The sequence below is a fragment of the Sarcophilus harrisii genome, chromosome 3 (genome assembly GCF_902635505.1).
Source record: "Sarcophilus harrisii chromosome 3, mSarHar1.11, whole genome shotgun sequence".
Classification (NCBI taxonomy): domain Eukaryota; kingdom Metazoa; phylum Chordata; class Mammalia; order Dasyuromorphia; family Dasyuridae; genus Sarcophilus; species Sarcophilus harrisii.
In genome coordinates, this window is record NC_045428.1 from 46,369,557 (window position 1) to 46,389,900 (window position 20,344).

At 33.3% G+C, this 20,344-nt stretch overlaps 1 protein-coding gene across 3 annotated transcripts in view; it reads left to right on the forward strand.

Annotated features, from left to right (window-relative positions):
* Positions 1-20,344, forward strand: part of PLOD2 (procollagen-lysine,2-oxoglutarate 5-dioxygenase 2) — a 119,428-nt gene that overhangs the window by 44,169 nt on the left and 54,915 nt on the right. For all 3 annotated transcript variants that reach the window (XM_031957802.1, XM_012546500.3, XM_023500755.2), the window contains exons 2-3: positions 8,378-8,469; positions 12,360-12,496. In XM_031957802.1, coding sequence (XP_031813662.1) covers positions 8,434-8,469; positions 12,360-12,496 — 173 coding nt within the window. In that variant the 5' untranslated portion in view covers positions 8,378-8,433. The remainder of the gene's footprint in view (positions 1-8,377; positions 8,470-12,359; positions 12,497-20,344) is intronic.

Below are 20,344 nucleotides of genomic sequence, written 5' to 3' on the forward strand. Positions count from 1 at the left end.
TGGAGCCCCAGGTGAACCTAAAGGGATCCTGAGGCCCTGCACTCTACTTTACACCTGAAAAAGCATATTATTTACAGCATAGTAGTTTTATAGGTTTTACTTGAAAGTGTGTGTGTGTGTGTGTGTAATTTTTTTGAAAGAGGTAAGGAGAAGCTTTCTTATTTCACCTTCATTACTTAGGTAATAAAACTTAGGTAATAAAAAGGTAATAAAAACTCAAATTGATCTTTGATCTTTCCTCTTGCTAAGGGGGGGGGGTGTATTAGACAAATACTGAAAGGGATACTTCTAATTGTTAGGAAGTTTTCCTTCTTTTCCTTCTTCTCTTCTTTTCTTTCTCATTTAATTGGTTGAAAGATTCCCTGTAAAGGACATTTTTTACCAATCCAAATTTGTATCTTTTCTGCACTTATAGCCCTAGATTGCTGCTGAGGATCCTCAGATGTACAAAGTTACTTGACATGGGTCATAGGAAAAAAAAATACGTGGCAAAGGCAGGATTTGAATTCAGGTATTCTTGATTTATATGCCATAATTCCACAGAAACTTCTTTTTGAAATTCATGAGCTGATTGACCCAACCCATTAGCAAGCCATCTAAACCAATGATGTTTCATAGGAAATAGAATCACAGCCATTCTCGACCTATAATCCATTGGGGTTTCTAGATTTGTTCTTCATTGTTTAGTTTTGTTTTTGAAGTTTTTAAAAATTTATTTTATTTGAAAAAACAGTAAGAAAAAAAAGAAAAACAGAAAAGGAATACAAAACACAATAAAGTGAAACACAAGAGAATTTGTCATGTGCCTGTCAGAACATCAGAGAGGATTCAAAATATATAACAAAATATTACCAGATCAAGAAAGTATATATATATATATATATATATATATATATATATATATATATATATTAGTAGAAGAAATTATATTTATGAATATCCATTTGTTTCTTCCCTGTAAATTGTTCTTTGGCTCTCTGCTATGCACCTTATTTACTTTATTCTCTTTTCTTCCTTTCATCCCTGTCCCCAAGTAAGTTACAGTTAAGAAAAGATATATATATATATATATATATATATATGTATATATATGTATATATACATGTCTTTGCTATTCCTGCTAACTCTTTAAATAATTCTGCTGTATAACTTTCCCTGCTATTATTTCACCTCCCTCGCACCCAAGGATTCTTCCTTATTTTTCCCAGACCCTTTGCTTACCTATCATCCATCCCTCCTGCCTTATTTATTTATAGATTTTGGAGGGTGCTATATCCTTCATGGTATATATGTAATGTTGTCTATTAAACCCATTCCCAATGTAAGTAGATTTTCAAAACCATGAGTCTTCTCTAATGTTTTTGTGTCTATTCTTCCTCTGCATTTCATTTGTATAAAGTGATTACTATTTTTATCTTAATTCTGCCCATCTTTCTTTTGAGCTACCCTATTGTTGATGTGAATCTTACATTTCCCATGTTTAAAAAAAACAATTTGTCTATGTTTAAACAGTTTTTCCATGTGGAGTTCTTGAAATTGATCTTTGATATTGATTATATGTTAAATTTTCTGCTAAGTTCAGGTTTGGTTGGTAGAAAGTTTGTTGTTGATCTGCAAGTTTGTTGAATGTACATTTTTCTCATTCAAAATTATAGATAATTTTGCTGGATATGACATTTTGGCTGCAGGCCTAGTTCTTTTGATTGTTGATAGATTTGATTCCAGGACCTGTGGTCTTTTATTTTGCTGTTGATAAGATTTGTACAATTCTAATTGTAGTTCTGGCATATTTGAATATTTTTTCTTGTTTCTTGCAAAATTTTCTCTTTCATCTGGGGGCTTCAAAATTTGGCAATAATATTCCCATTTGTTTTCCACAAAGGATCACTTTGTGATGGTGATCGGTGGATTTCTTTCTATTTCTACTTTCCCATCATGTTTCTATCACTCTGTGATAAGTTTCTTGGATTATTTCCTGCAATTTTGTAACAAGGTTCTCTTTTTGATCACAACTTTCTGGCAGTCCAATTATTCTTATATTTTCTCTCCTTGATCTGTTCTCCAGATCTGTCATTTTTCTTATAAGATGTTTTACACTCTGTTCTATTTTCTCATTGTTTATAATCTGTTTTGTTATTTGGTCTCTCATAACTTCACTAGCTTCCCTTTGCCCAATTCTAATTTTCAAATAATTATTTTCATCCTTGAGATTCTTTCTAGTTTGTTAACTTTTTTTCCCCACAATCTTCCTGTTTTTCTTGGATGGTTTATATTTTTAATTTTTAATTTTTCCTCAATGTCTCTCATTTAAATTTTAAATTACTTTGTGAGTTCTTCTATAATTTCCTTCTGGGCCTGGAGTCATTTATTACTTTTTAGGGTAGAAGCTTTTTCTTTTTCTTTTTTTTTTTTCTTACTAAAGTGTTCTCTGAAGATGAACTCTGGTCTTCCCTATTCCCAAAGTATGTTTTTTTGGTAGGGTTCTTCATTTTTTGCCAGTTTATCTTTTTAACAAGAGGTATTGGTGTAAGTACCTCTAATCCTGGGGTAGGAGGATGGTGCATCAAGCTTCCCTTCAGTTCTCCACTCTGACCAGAAAACCCAAACCAAGAGTTCTGATTTCCTTCAAGTGGCCACAGCAGCAACATCCCTGTCCACTTGCCTCTACACTCCTGTGTGCTGGTTCCTTCTCACCCAGAGCTGCATCTTAGCAGCACATCTGAGCCTGGTGTTTCTAATCATCTGAGATTTCCCTCAGTCTTCCTGGAACTCCCTTGCCTGACTTCCCTAGCTATTTGGGAGGTGAAAGTTTCTCTGGTTCCTGTTGAGACTCCAGCCACACCTAGATAGTCCCTAGGTTTCCTATTTGATGTTTCTGAAGAGCTATCCCAGAGGTGTTTGTACTTCAGACAGGTTAATCCCCAGCCTGAGGTCTTTCTTCAGATCTGGGATTATATCTGGAGGACCTCTATTCTGCTCCAAGTCTTCTTGGTTTTTCACCAATGTTGCCCAGAGGCGAATATATTCTATTTGTGGGAAGAAATTGGGAGTGATTGAAATTTACCAACCTAATCTACCATTTTCCCAGAATCCTCCCCTTTCTCCATCGTCTTTAATAGGAAATCCATAGCTTTTGTTGTTGCTTTGTTCAGTCAACTCTTTGTAACCCTATTTAGGGTTTTCTTGGCAAAGATGTGAAACTGGGCTAAATAGTAAAATGACTTGTCCAGGATCATGAAACTACTAAGTATTTTAGGCCAGATTAGAACTCAAGAAGATGAGTTTTCTTCTATCCCAGCCCAGTGCTCTAGCCAATGTACCAGGAACACACAAAACATATATGAAACACATAGGAACAGGAGCTGTTCTGGAATTTCTACTTGGGCATGTCTGGTCCTTCTCAGCAACTGAATAGGCTCAGAGAGTTGTTTAGGATACTTGGGAGGCTGAGGTTCAATTGATTACTGCTCTATTGGAACTAATTTGGTTCATCTCATTGTTGAAGAGGGCCACATCCATCAGAATTGATCATCATATAGTATTGTTGTTGAGGTATATAATGATCTCCTAGTCCTGCTTATTTCACTCAGTATCAGTTCATGTAAATCATTCCAGGCCTTTCTGAAATCATCCTGCTGGTCATTTCTTACAGAGCAATAATATTCCATAATATTCCTATACCACAATTTATTCAGCCATTCTCCAGTTGATGAGCATCCATTCAGTTTTCAGTTTCTGGCCACTACAAAGAGGGCTTACATGAACTGATGCTGAGTGAAATGAGCAGGATGATCAATTGTGATGAATGTGGCCATCTCCAGCAATGAGAAGAATCAAATCAGTTCCAATGATAAGCCAGATTGACCTTTTTTTTTCTATTTTTTTGTTTGTTTGTTTGTTTTATAACTGTTATCTATATGGGATAGAACTAAAGGCAGCTGTATTAGCTGGCAGATACTTAAAAGAGAAATGGTTTGTTAAAATTCTTAACAGACTTCAGATGGGTCATCGGTGTCATTTTGGCTTTCAAAGACAAAAAAGAACCACCAAAAAAAATCTCATTTCTTTGTTATGATTGGATTTTGACCATAAAACTAGACTTACTACTGAATACTGTATACATGCCAGAAGTTGTTTTAATTCTGAAAACCTTGAATTTTATTAACTTATTATGCTCTGAAAAGGGGGCTACTGGGTGACATGGTGGATAGCGTGCAGGACCTGGAAATAGAAGAATTCAAATCTGACTTCAAACACTGTATTGTTATATAACTCTATGTAAATTAGTTAACCGTATTTGCCTCTGTTTCCTCATCTGTTAAATGAGCTGGAGGATAAAATGGCAAATCACTTCAGTTTCTTTGCCAGGAAAAGGATGTAGTGACTTATCCAGGGTCATTCAACTATTTGGAAGAAGAAAACAAAAGCATTCCTATCATTGCATGGAACTATATATTTGAGTTACTTGCTTTCTTTCTATATGACTCATGTTGGAAAATTAGAGTAAGATTATATAAAATCATAGCTCCTGGAAATGATTTGTGTTTTTTTCACTTCATTGGCGTGACGTAGGGATTATGTTAAGGATGGGGTCAGAGACTTACTAATTTGGGCTCTTGCTTTGGCTGACAAAACATTATGAACTCAGTTTCTTAGCAGGTTAAGTATTATATGTCAACCAGCGTTTTTCCTTCAGATAATATGCAAAGTTGGGAGGTTCATTTCATGTCAAGAAAATGAGGCTGAATAGCTACATAAATGAAAGCAGATGGCAATGTATATTGTAATAATAGCCTTCATATAAATGCTTGTTTTTTCCCTAAGAATTATGTCTATTGGTTTACAAAAAATAGAACAAGATCCCTAATTGCAGTAGATTTCTAGACACTCTGTCAGAGTAATTTTTTTTTTCTTTTGCCTTCTGAGTCATTCCATTGGGTAACATTGTCTAGACAACATTGATATATTTCTTAGTTATGACGAAATCTTTAATGTCAACCTTTTATTGTAAATGGTAGGTGTAAAAATGTGTCTACTCAATGTCTGTGGTTACAATTAATTCTAAGATGTCGGAAATTTTCAATAAGAAATTCATCTAGCTCTGAAATATAGTCTGTGTGTACAGGGTGGAAATTTTCAGTGCCAGAGTTTTCAATTAAAACAAGATGCTACTTTTGTTGGAGTTGTACTCAGCTTAAAATTTATAATTAATTTATGAAGAAAAATCAATTAATATTTATATTTAAAAAGTTATGAATTGCATTATTTTAGAGCATTGGTGAAAATATTACTGTATGAATACATGAAAAAAAAATAGAATTTTCCTTTCAACTTTTAAAAAAATTTAATTTGTAGTTTTCCATCATGGTTCAGTGGGAAAATACTGAAAAATACTGATTTCTGTTGAAATTTTGAATGCAATGGGGCAGCTAGTTGGTGCAGTGGATAGAGCATCAGCCCTGTCAGGAGAACCTTGGTTCAAATCTGGTCTCAGACACTTGACACTTCCTAGCTGTGTGATCCTGAGCAAGTCATTTAACCCCAGTTGCCTCAGCAAAAAACAAAAAAACAAAAAAAAAACAAAAAAAAACAAAACAAAACAAAAAAAGAATCACGCAAAACTTGAGTGCAAATATTGTATTTATGTTTCGGAGGGAATTATGTTTTGGAGAGTTTATCATATTTTATTAGTATAAATTGGATGTCTAAGTCACTTTTTGTTTGTTTTTTGTTTATTTTAACACATTACTTTATGAATCATGTTAGAAGAAAAAAAATTAGAGCAAAAGGAAAAAACTATGAGCAAGATAACAAAACAGAAAAAAGAAGTAAACATTGCTTGTGTTGATTTACATTTTCTTAGTTCTTTTTCTGGATGCAGATGACATTTTCTGTGCAAAGTGTTGGAATTGCTTTGAACTAAGTTTTTTTTTTCCCCCTGAGGTAATTGGGGTTAAGTTACTTGCCCAGGGTCACACAGCTAAGTTGCTTTAAAAAAAATCTATTTTAAGTATATATGAGATTTTCAGTATATATGAGACCAAACAGCAATATCTGTTTTAAAGAGGATACAGTGTTATTGTTAAAATATGTGTTTATATAAAGTCAGTATACATGAGTGGATAGACTTTTGGACCTGGAAATCAAGAAGATGTGACTCAGTCCCTTCCTGTGGCACTTACCATGCGTGTGAACACTGAGAAATTCACTTTTTGTGTCACAGACAACCTATGACTCACACTTCAACTTTTTCATTATATGCACTTGTCAAGACACTCCTTGGTGAAGAGATGAAGATGGTTCTTGTAGAAGAGTTCTCTGTCCTGAGAAAATCACATTTCTTTTATGGATTAGAGCGTGTGTGTGTGTGTGTGTGTGTGTGTGTGTGTGTTTACATATAGGATAACTAGGAATTCTTGAACTTGGGATAAATTCAGATAAGAGAGAGTAGAGACAGTATCCATGGGTTGTTTCTTCTGGTGCTAGTGGGATAAGAGAAATGGTTTAGTTACAGTTCTGTATATGAATATATGGATACAATATGGATCTGTCATTTTAGGTATGGAAACCCTTCTCCCAATCTAAATCTTAACACATTAATGACTTAATTCATTAGTGCTATAGTATTCATGTCCCGAGATTTTATTTTATTATATAGCTTTTAATTTATAAGATATATTCATGGGTAATTTTTCAGCATTGACAACTGCAAAACCTTTTGTTCCAACGTTTCCTCTCTTTCCCCCCATCTCCTCCCCCAGATGGCAGGTTGACCAATACATGTTAAATATGTTAAAGTAAAAGTTAAATACAATATGTGTGTACATGTCCATACAGTTATTTTGCTGTACAAAAAGAATCGGACTCTGAAATAGTGTACAATTAGCCTGTGAAGGAAATCAAAAATGCAGGTGGACAAAAATAGAGGGATTGGGAATTCTATGTAGTGGTTCATAGTCATCTCCCAGAGTTCTTTCGCTGTGTGAAGATGATTCAATTCATTACTGCTCTATTGGAACTGATTTGGTTCATCTCATTGTTGAAGAAGGCCATGTCCATCAGAATTGATCAGTATTGTTGTTGAAGTGTATAATGATCTCCTGGTCCTGCTCATTTCACTCAGCATCAGTTCATGTAAATCATTCCAGGCCTTTCTGAAATCATCCTGTTGGTCATTTCTTATAGAGCAATAATATTCCATAATATTCATATACCACAATTTATTCAGCCATTCTCCAATTGATGGGCATCCATTCAGTTTTCAGTTTCTGGCCACTACAAAGAGGGCTGCCACAAACATTCTTGTACATACAGATCCCCTTTCCCTTCTTTATGTTCTCTTTGGGATATAAGCCCAGTACTAACACTTCTAGATCAAAGGGTATGCACAGTTTGATAACTTTTTGAGCATAGTTTCCAAATCGCTCTCCAGAATGGTTGGATGTAGTCACAATTCCACCAACAATATATCAGTATCCCAGACAAACTATTTCTTAAGCACCTGCTGTGTGCATGGCCCTTTGCCAGAAACAATCCACTTCCTCAAGAATGCTACATTGTAGAAGATATAAGTTGTGTCCAGGTGAGTAAATCCAATGTAATTTGAAAAGAGTGAGAGCACCCACGAGTAGAAGGATAATGAAAGGGTTCTTTTAATAAATAAAAAGGGAGTTAAACCTGACAGGAAGCATGAGATTCTAATAGGATGAGGTAAGAAGTACATTCAAGATATCAAAGAAAGGCATCCCAAAGCATGGAGGCAAGACTGACTTTAGGGAACAGTGAGTAGAGAAGGTTGGCTGGAAGAAGGAGGAATTTGAAAGAATAGAAGCATCTGATTGATTTAGTTACAATTTGGTATTGATGACAAGTTCAGTTCAGTGACCTATGTGTGGACTGTATTATAACTCAGAAAACTTCCTTTGAAGTTCATTTATGTCATGAATTTTTTCCCTTAATCTTCTATTAAAATATAAGTATGTCATTTCTATCATATTTAAGATATATTGGATTACTTGCCATCTAGGGGAAGGGATGGCGGAAGGAGCATGGAAATATGAACACAAGATTTTGCAAGGGTAATTGTTGAAGAATAAGCCATGCATATATTTTGAAAAATAAAAAGCTTTAATAAAAATAAAATATATGTATATATTTTGCTAAAGTAGAAAAATTAAACTGTTTCTTAAAATTAACATTTTGTTCACAGCACATTTTCCAGTTTAATGCTGACCTTTGTCCTACTCCAATTCATAACACTTGGCATTTTGGTGACTCCAACATTATCTTGCAGACATTTGTAATAAACAGTGAAATAAATGCATTTATTTTAGCAGTTCAGTGCTCCTTATGTTAATCTTTTCTTCTCTATTTGCAGATAAATTATTAGTCATAACTGTAGCAACCAAGGAAACTGATGGATATCATCGATTTATGCAATCAGCCAAGTACTTCAATTATACTGTGAAGGTAATGTATCTCCTCTAAATTTATGGAAAATGTTGGAAAACCATGCTTTGTATAAATGTTTCTTTAAGATAAAAAATAATTGAGAACCAAAGAAAAAAACAAACATTAGTTATTATAGGTTAACATATAATCTTTAAAAAATAATCTCAAAATACCTCATAGAGAGTCTTGTGCACAATGGCAGCTTAATAATTATTTGCTGATTATGATGTTTTGATTTAAGAATAGAAAGTAGGACTTTGCTCTTTATACTTTTTATTTGAAATCATTTCTCATACCTACAGAGATTTTCCATTTTCCTTTTGTTCAAGGGCGCCTTTCTTGGATGTTGCTATCCTCATTTTAGATTTCTTTGACAAAAGAACCTGCCCCAACAGTTAGCATCTTCCTTTTCTTTTTTGGTTTTCTATTGTCTGATGTATTCCCGCATTGGATTGCAAGTTCTTGAAGTGGTGGGGCTGTCTTTTTGTATTTGTATCCTCAGCATTTAGCATAGCATCTGGCACTTGTTAAGTAGTTTCAGTCACATCCAACTTCCTGTGATCCCATTTGCGATTTTCTTGGCAGAAGTACTGGAGAGATTTGCCATTTTCTTCTCCAATTCATTTTATAGATGAAGAAACTTAGGCAAACAGGGTTAAATGACTTGCCTAGGATCACACAACTAGTAAGTGTATGAGGCCAGATTTGAACCCAAGTTCTCCTAAGACCACAATTAGTACTCAGCTACTTAAATGAGATATTTATTGGCTATGGACTATAGGTTAGAATTGAGAGCATAATTGCAGGAAATTATGCTTTTTATATGTTTATATTTTTAAGGTCTTGTTATAATTTTGTAGTGAGTGAGTTTTGAAAAGTCACGTGTTTTTATGTATAATATATAAGACACATGCACATATATATATATATATATATATATATATGTATATAGGGATGACAGGAACAGAACCTATAATTTTATTTGTTAGAGAAATTCCTCTAATTGCATAACAGGACTTTTTCTGCAGGTTAGTGTCTCAGGTTCTGGGGGTTTAAGCAATTTATCTAGGGTCATATGAACAATTTGTATTAAGCACATTTCTTGAATCCGTGTTTTTGAAGCAAGCTTTCTATCCACTGTGCTTCATTGCTTCTATGTGTGTGTATGTAATTATTATATTATGTAATATTGTTTATAGGTTAGCTAAATGGTGCAAAACAGTTAAATGATACAGTGGATAGAGTGCTGGCCCTGGAGTCAGGTAGACCTGAATTCAAATGCAGCTCTGACACTTATTAGCTGTGTGACTCTGAGTAAGTCACTTTACCCTATTTGCCTCTGTTTCTTTATCTATAAAATGAGCTGGAAAGGGAAATGGCAAACTACTCATCTTGGTCAAGAAAATCTTAAATTGGGTATGAAGAATTGGACACAATTGAAATGGTAACACAGAATATTCATGTACTCACAGAGCTTATATTGTTATGTACTTACCATTTCTCTCTGGACTAAAGCAAGATTTTGTAAAAGTTTTGGTTCCTTCTCTTCTGCCCCAAATTTCCTCGATTCTTTTAAGTTAGTAATATGGATTCTCTAAAGCTAATAGTTTTAGACTCTCAAGGTCTCCCTCCTTCTCATAGCTGTGGTTTTCCGTCCTAAGATGGTTGATTTTAACAGTACAAACTTTATAGCACAAAAATGTCACTCAGGAACCTACCCATCCTGCTACTTGTACTTTGTACCATGCCTTTTTAATTTTTTCAAAGTAATTTGTCTGTTTATTTCCTAATACTGAATTATGTTGAAGCTAGATTTTCCCCTGGATTATACAGTATTTTAACTACACTGTGAGCTGAGTAGAAAGATATTTGTAAACTATCTTGCTAACCATTTTATAACTGATTCTTTGGGGAAATGCTTTTTGTATTCCAAATTATCAAATGTAATTAGTTGAATAATGTTAGTCATGTGAGCTGGGGAAAGTGTGCTTGAGTGGTATAGTAAAAAGAACATCATCTGAGGAGTCAGGAAACCTGGATTCTAGTTCTATTTATTCCACTTAGAAACATGCATTTGGGTGTCCTAACTCAGTGACTTAATTTTTGATGTTGTACAGTGCTGTCCAACTCTCCATCACCTCATTTTGGAGTTTTGTTAGAAAAGATATTGCAGTGATTTGCTATTTTCTTCTCTAGCTCATTTTACAGATGAGAAAACTGAGGAAAACAGTTTTAAGTGATTTGCCCAGTAATAAGTCCCTGAGTCTGGATTTGAACTTACATGTTCTTGATTCCAGGACTGATGTTCTTTCCACTGCACCACCAGAAGTTCAGAAAATTTGAAAGGCTTGCTCCAGTTCATATAGTTCATCTGAGAATTGATCCTCTGACTCCAAATGAGCCCCCTTTCAGTTGTATTATATTGCTTTTCAGAATTTCAGAATTACATTCAGAAAAATGTAGCTGTATTAGGTGGAAATAGTAGGTAAGTAGAAAGGAATAAGTCAGATTGGGGATTTGAGACCTGAGGATTCCACCAGGCTTGGAAGTGATGCTCATTTTCACCCTGGGCTATAAATTGAGGATTTATTCAGCAGACTATAAACATTATTGAAATAAAAGTGAAAGAAAATGGAATCCTATAGGTTTACTTATTAGTTAGGTGGTAGCCAGGTATTCACTGAAGCCAGACTCAGAATTTATGTCCTATGAAAACCTTTGTTTCTATTAGTGCTCTTCTTATGGTAAATTTTGTTTATTTACTCATTTTCTATTAGAATGTATTCACTTGTTCACTCACCATTTTTTAAATCATCCATTGCATGAAATATTGTGCTTGGGAAGATAAATGGACAAATAAAAGTTTGCAGTTTCCATTTCCATTTGAAAAAAAATAGCCAGCTTAGGTTGAATTTGGGGATTTTTTTCTTTTTTCCTTTGATCAGACTATTTAGGGACTCATTCCTTCCCTTTGTGACAGCTGTACTTAGCTTCCTAGAGCAGAAAAGAGCTAGCAGTAAATGTTGATTTCTCTTGGCCAAGCAATTTCTTTGACACAATAAAACTTCACTAAACTTTTGACGGTCATAGAAGACTGTGGTTAAAATTTATAAGGAGAGAATATTGGAATTTTGTTTGATAGCCTCAATTATAACCTGACCAATCCATTTTAGGTCAGCAGGAAAATAGCTTAAAGCCTAAAAGTTGCTTTGCTTTTATGCAGATTCTGTATCTAACTGAATAGAGTATGGTCAAAGTTTTTTTTTTTTTTTTTTAATTCTTTTTTTAACCCTTCATTGAAACCAATGTCTATCTATGATAGAAAATAATCTTTATTCCTTTACACTTTTAAAAGTTCTATTTTCCCCCAAATGTTTTTGGAAGTCATTAAAAATTAAATGTTTTATTTTAAAATTACCACTGAATCACAATATAGTCTATGAAATTTGCCTTGGTAAATATTAAGTAAAACAGCCAGAAGTTCCTAACAATTTTTTTCAATCATTTCCTCTGCGTTCTTAGCAAGATTCTTATTTTTTCAATTCATACTCTTTCACTTTTTTTCTTAGATTGTCAGTGTATTTGCTCCAGACTTTTGACTCTGTTTTTCTTCATCCCCATTTAAAAATCATGAATGCATTCCCAGATGTCTCTGTATCACTCATTTTATTTTCATTATTCTTTTTTTAAGTAATTGTTACATACTTAATTACATTATCATATTTCATTAACATACTAATATTTAAATGGTATGTCATTTTTCATAGACTTCAAAGATCGATGTCAAGAAATAGAAAGTTCTTTGTTTCTTTTTACTAGAATAATTGATTTTATATAGTTTAAGTTTCTTTGATAAGTATTTTACATTTTTTATTGTTGTTCAGCAGATATGTTTATTCTATTTACAGGTCCTTGGTAAAGGAGAAGAATGGAAAGGTGGAGACAAGGTAAATGCTATTGGCGGAGGCCAAAAAGTAAGATTACTGAAAGAAGCAATGGGAAGTTATGCTGACCAAGAAGATTTGGTTGTGTTTTTTACTGAATGGTAGGAAAAAATCTGTGCTATTTTCACTTTTCTTACTTTGTAATGTACTCATAAGATAAAAGGACCTGGCAAGATGTTGGTGGTTTATGTTTTGGTAGTATTTGTTTTGAACTGTTATATTAACAGTTTAAAATAAAACATTTACTCATTATAAAAACTGTGGCCTATCATGGAGATAAAGTGTGACAAGAGCTTCCCTGTGAGACATTATATGAAATGATGCTATTTCAAATGTCTTTTCTCATTTTGCTTGAGAGAAGTAATACAGATCTCTGGAGGCTTCTCTAATCTTGTTGAATATATGTGCTATTAGTCTTAACTGATCCTTTATACCATTTACAATGAGAAAGAACCATATCTCATTAAAAGAAAATTTAAAAAAAATACAAGCTAGAACACATGGAGGTATATCTATATACATATAGAAGAAGAAAAATGGTATTCTGCAACCACTATCATGTAGTCACACACTATTGATGCTCCCTTATTTTTCTTATGGTCTAGAAGGCATAAAAGGCTATATGCATTAACTACTATTAACCCACTTTCTATGGATCAGAGCAAAGGACCATTCCCTATGCTTTCCTTCCTTGTTGGGATTCTGCAAACCTGTTTTTCCTCTATCATTGCTCAGAGCTCACATAATTCTGTCCCACACAGCCTGATTGACATACATTACGTATATATATGTCTGTCTGCGTGTTAGTGTATACATGAATATATGTGTATGTGCGTGTGTGTATATATATATATATATATATATATATATGAATATATGGATATATATATATATATATATTATGGAATTAAAGAGGACACATGAATATATATAACTGCACATATGTGTTTATATTACATGAGTAATATAAACATATATGGATGCATGCATTGGTATATATGATATGGGCACATATATATGCCTATAGGAATGTATGTGTAAACATGCACATATGAATATATATATATATATATACACATATATATATATATATATATATATATGCACTCTTCTTTTTTCCCTTCATTTAGTTCTTGACTTATTACTTCAGAAAGAGCATCCTTTCCCTGCCTTGTTCCTTCTACCAATAAAGCCCCAAACTTCAACTGCTTTACATAGTAACAGTCCCCACAATATGATTTAGGGAAAAGGAATGGCTTACATTTTGAAGAGAAATTGAACATAACTAAGAACTGGTGTCATCAATTTTTAAAGACACTAAAAGTTACCAAAAGTCTCTTTCACAGCTTCTGTAAGTTTACATTTCTTTTTCTATCTTGAACTGAGTAAATCAATTTTTAAATCAGTTTTTAATAATTCAAGATGTGAATACATATTTTTATTTAATTATTCTTTTTAAAACAATTGAGTCACTAAAACTTTAAACACTGTATTATTTTGTGCTACTTTTCTTTGTGACTGTATAGTGATTCAGTAGGACTGTCAGTGATCCTGGAAAATATAGATTCTTTGGTAGGAGAGATTTTTTTTTGAACTTCAGATAACCAATTCACAAAGATATATGGCCCAGTTTTTATGTAATGGAGACTGAATAGATGTAGATTATATATGCTGTCAATGTAGTAGATATGTGAATAAATTTGTATGTGGATGCACATTGAGGGGTTGCATGGAAGAGTAGATGATGAGCTGACTTTGGAGATAGGATTAGCTATGTTCAAATCTAGCTCCTGACATCTGTTATTTTTGTGGCCTTGAACATATGGTTTAATTTCTTAGTGCTATAGACAGCTCTCTTAAAATGGCTAGTTAACAGTTAAGATGCTGATCTGAATTGTTGAAGGGAATTTTTCTTATTAGAAATATTGAAATCATAGATTCAGCCTTCAGCTCTGTGATTCAATTAAAATGGCTGTCTCTCTGTTTCTCACACTTGATGCTTCATAGCTTGACTTTGAAACTTTTCATTAGCAGTTTGCCATGCATCTAATGTACTCCCTCATATCTGCCTTGTATAATACTTCTCTTCTTTCAAGTTGCAGCTTAAGCACTTTCTTCTACAGAGAGCCTTTTTTGAGAACACATATATACAGACACATATATACAGACATAAATGGAGAAACCAGAAATAATCAGAATAATCAGAAATCAGATGTGGAATAATCCACATCTGGATGTGGAATCAGTATATCTGTGTTTAAAGCCTGTCACTAATTAAATAGCTGTGCAAGCTCAGGAAAGTTATTTGCCCTCTCTGGGTCTTGCATTTTTTTATCTATAAAATAAACATTTTGACTGGAGGAGCTCTAAGGACCCTTACAGCTCTTTGTAATCTGTGAATCTGTATAAGTATTTGTGACAGATCATTAGCTACTTGACAATGATGCCTGGGGCAAAATAATTACAAACTGAAAATTAACTGAAGTTTAGAAACTATTGTGAATTGAAAACTTATAAGAAGCGGAGATAAAACGCATCTAAAACCTAATGAGAAATATAATTTAACTTTAAATTTATATTTTAAAAGAGGGTATTAAAGCAAGGAAAATCTGTATTTTTGATTTTGTGGATCTGCCATTTTAACTCAATTTGATGGGAGTTATCAAAAGGTTGATTATCAGGTGATAGGATTTTTGGCCATGTCAGCAACTAAATATGACTAATTTTATTCTGTGTTAGTAGTGGAAATACTATGATTAAATCATAGAATTTTGGGTATATTCTAGTATATATGTATTTACTTAGAAGTAAGAATTTTCTAAATATGCAATCTTTCTTGGTTTCCAGGATTAGTCCAAAACAACATTTCTGGTTGAGCAGTGGAGGGATAGTTAATCTTAGTAACTCAAATAAATTTCTATAGTAGTTTAGTTTTGGCCACATATTGCTTAATTTATGAGATCATATAATACAAAGCAGTGGTTTCTAAAAAAAAAAAGCACTACTGGCATTTCTATGACTACTTGGTAGCTGGCAGAAACCATTAAAATGGTTTTCATTTTATTTTTTTTTGGAAGATGTAAGAATGACTTTTAAAAGTAGGAAAATGTTTAAAAGTAGGAAAATTTTCCAAAGCTACATCATTTAGAATTAAAAAGCATTTCTTGCCTTGGGAGGTGCCGTGATAGCTTTGTTTCTGGCTTCTCAGCTATGTCAGCCTGTGTTTATCTCTCTCTAGGCACCTCATAAACTGCTATTTAGCTAAAATTGCTAGGTTAATGAATCACATTTTTTAAAGTGCATAAATTGTATAAATTCTAAAAGGCTAACGATTTATTAAAAATATATTAATGTCTCTTGAAGACAAGTTTAGGTAACTCTTAACAGACATTTAGCCTTTCTTTTAATACATATTATACATATTATTTCTGGTTTCTCCATTTATGTCTGTATATGTGTGTGTGTGTGTGTGTGTGTGTGTATACATACTCCATTTATGTGTGTATATATATATATATATATATATATATATATGCTTAATTTGTGTTTGTATATGTGTGTGTATATATACATATATATGTATTCTTTAATATTTAGTATTTCTTGATATCTACTAATGAAAATGGATAATATTTAGGTTTTATATATCTCTGTAGTAGTGATGAGTAGCAGTGCTATTTAATGTCAGTGTGGTATACATTAAGAGTCAGTGTGGTATGGTGGTAGATAGACAGTTGATTTTGGAGTCAGGAAGATTCAAATCCAGTTAGTCACATTCACTGGCTATGTGATCTGAGGCCAGTTACTTTAACTCTAAGGGCCTTAGTCATCTAAACACCAGCTTTATTAAGCCATGGAAAGTGTGTTGAATTAGAAGATTTAGGGCCCAAATTCAAATCCCAGTTCTTCTTTATGACATTCAACAGATCACTTAAGCTTCTGGGCATTGGCTTATATTACAAATCAAGAGATTGGACCAGTCAGCTGAAGTCTCTTTCAGTTCTGGAATTGTGATCCTATTAACATGCTAAGACCATAACATATAGAAAAAAATGCTGATCACCATCAGTAGAGGACAGTTTCTCACTGGCAATTTTTTAAAACAACTGATGGAATGAAATAATAGGTCTGGACACACACACAAAAAGATGAAACAGACAAACACAAAAAAACAATTTCAAAAACAACCACAACCATACAGGTAAAAAAGAACTTCACATTTGCTCCTTCCCTCTGCCTTCTTACCTGTAAAAAGACATTTTTTGTTTAGGATAATTCACATTGTCACGGGAGTGCCTGTCTTTTTAAAGGTTAAATGGGCAATAGAGAGTGAAAGAATTCTTAAAGCAATAATTTTCTGTTGCAATGTCTATAATTTTAACTAAGGAAAGTAGACTTTTTCTTAGTGACAAAGAGAACAGATTAAACATGCAAACACAAAGAACCTAGTCATTAGTTATGGGCAACATTTCATTATATTAGTATGATGACAAGCCAAAACACATTCTAACCCCCGATTTCTGCTATTATATATCTGCTAAACTAAAGACTGTTTCATTCAAGTTATGGCTAATGATCGATGGTATTTTAGGTTCCTTGTTCTGCTATTTACTATATTTTGTGAGGTATAAAAATATGAAATGTTTAAGAATATGCACACTAGTAAATAATTCTTGTGTGCTGCTTTTCTGCCCCATATACTTAATGAGTTCTGTACATATGCAGAATGAATACATTGTAATGCAATTTCATATATAGGAACTGATTATAGCTGTTTGCATTAGGTGATCCCTAAGGTTTCTTACAAGTCTAAAATTTTATGATAAACTTCCTACAGAAGAGGTTCAAGGCAAAATTATCAACCATTTGCCAGAAACTGGGGCAAAGAATGGAGATAAAACATTCTCCTCACTGCACTTAACAGAACATCATGCTATTTCTGGTCCTCCAATACATCTTGCCTGGGCTATTGCAGTAGCTTCCTAATTGCACTCCAGACCTTAAGTTTCTTGCTTTACCAATTAATAATCCACACAGCTGCCAAAGGGACATTACCAGAACACGATCCTGAATATGGTTGTTCACTGGTGAGAATGAAGGACAAACAACAATCAAAAATCTCAGTAGTTGCCCCACTAGGGACCCAACTGGACAGCTCTAGTTGTGCAGTGTAGTTCCTTCCTTCCTTCTTTCCTTGCCTACCTTCCTACCTCCTTTCCTCTCTCCTTTCCTCCCATCTTTTTTTTCCTTCTTTTCTCTCTCCTTCTCTTCCTTCTCTTTCAGCTCCCATCTCTCAGCATTGTACCTGGCCTGGTGAGGCAGAAAGAGTAAATTTGGTTAAATACTAAAACACTTGGGTTCATTGGGATGGACTGAAAAGTAATTAACCATTGACCAATGGTCAGCAATGCTGTCTCTTCCTGTGGGTTGTGTAACTTCCTGAAGCTTAGACTTAGGGTCTGACCTTTTCTTCCCTACAGACCTCTAAGAATATGGATCATGTGACTTCCTGAAACTTAAGCCTAGGTTCTAATCTACTCCATTTCATAGACTTTATGAGAAATCTTCACCTAGTCCCATTCAGTATGTAGATAGATGAGATGAATTCAGAAAGATTTCAGTTCAAAATCAATCTCTGCTAATTCCTAAATTTGTGAACATGGACAAGAGAACCTCTTTGAGCCTCAATTTTCTTATCTGTAAAATGGAGGATAAACATGTAGTTAGGTGGCAAAGTGGTTAGCCTGGAATCAAGGAGAACAAAATCATACCTCAGATACTTAACTGTCTGTGTGACCCTAGGAAAGTCACTTAAAACCTCTGTCTGCCTCCTTTCCCCACCTCTGAGGTTGTGGTGAGGGCCAAATGATCAAATGATTACTAATACAGTATAATAATATAATAATATATATATAATTATAATATAATTAGTATGTATTATTATTAGAATAAAATTATTATAATTATATATCAAATATAATATATAACTATATCATAATATAATTAGCATATTAATATGATAATATACTAATTTTATTATACTAATACAGTACTAATATTATATGTAACTTACTAATATATCTATACTAATATATATTATATATACTAATACTATATATAATATACTAATACAATACTAATACTAATAATATATTAATTATACTAATGCAGTATAATAATAATACAATATACTAATATAGTATAAGTACTAATAAAGTACTTAGTACAGTACCTGACACATAGTAGGTCCAGGATGTTTTTTCTCTTCCCCTTTTCACCTCCCCCACACCAACCACACAGGGCTGATATCAAACTCAAAGTCCATGACATAAGTAAGGAAGGTGCTAGGCAAACTTTAAAGCATCATGTCAATGTCAGTAATTCCCTGGAGCATCAATGTTTTTTTTTTTAGATATTAATACTTTAGAGTTGAGCAGTTAACAGAGCTATTTTAATTGAGAAAGTGTTGGAGGACAACTGGATCTTTGGAAGAGGGAGAAATTGAGCCCGGCATGTTTTCACTTTGACTAATCCAGTAGTATTTTGACTTTCGGTTAGCAATGATGACGACAAGACTTGTTATAGATGAAACTATGATATGCCTGCTGGAGGCCTCAACTTTGCCACATAACTTGGCAATCTCATGTATCTACAGCGTATAGCAGCCCAAGGTTGAAGGAAGTGGAATTTTCCCCCTATGTTTAAATAGACTTGATTCTTTTGGGAATGAAATTTGTGGACTTTTAATTGTTGAACTTGGCTCTTTATAACTCTGAGTAGCCAAAATTGCTTTAAGAAGAAAAACAGACCTCTGCTGCTTTGTCAAAGTTTAACATCACTAAAAGAATTTTAGGTGATTCTCCTGAGATTAATTATTAAAAGATCCATTCTTCTGAGGTCAATTGGCACAAATGTCAATGCTACACTTTATAAGATTTTAAAAATAAGGAAACACTCAAAAATCTTTTTAATTTCACAGGTTTTAAAAATTTTTAATATTTTAATTTTTGAGAAACCATGGGCTATATATTCATAATTTATATTCTAAGGAACATTTTCCTCAGGCTTGCCAATTTTCTGCTAATGTCCACTCCCAAAGATTTGGCCAAAATTTCTATAGTTTAATTAGAATCTCACATCTGCACCAGAACATACTGGGCAAAAAATGGTACTGTGTGGCATTTTATGTTTAGATTTTCCATTTTAAATTAGAAACAAAGCCAAAGAAATATGAATGAAATTTTGTTGCTACTTAAATATCTTTTGTACAGCTATTTTAGACTTTAATACTTCAGATTATAAGTATTTGCTTTAGAAATCTGGCACTTTACTTATAAACCATTTATGTCTCACTGATTTTTATTATTATTATTATTATTATTATTCCTCTGTTCTTTCCTTTTGCACATCTCTTCCAGGTTAGTGTCATTTTCTCCAATATTGCTAGAAATTTGGGATTCTTAACTGCGATATTCCAGTTTCGTAAATAATTTGGATTGAGAAAGAGGTGGTAGTTGGAAGGGAGGGGGAAATCTTAAAATGCACAAGCTTTAAGCAGGATTGCCAAATATGCTTTTATTTTTTGAAAGAGAACAGTTAAAATGAGAAAAGAGAAATAGGATTGATTTGTAAAGTCATTCCTTGTCAATTGTTACATAATCTTCTATTTTGAATTCAAGTTTCTGAGTGTTTTGCCTCTAAGCCAGCAGTGTACATAATGCATTATAGTATCATAAGTTTAAACCTGCAAGGAGCTTTGAGAAACTTGGTCATTTTTATAGTTCTCCTCCCCCTAGGAGTTTGATGAAACTAGTTATTTCTAAGTGGTTACTCCTAGCAAGGAGATATGTTTGGGCTGGAACCCTTGAGAGTATTTCCAACACATTTTCCCAAGATTTAAAAGAAATTTAAATATTGACTCCTATGCCACTTTGTGGTCAGATCGTAAG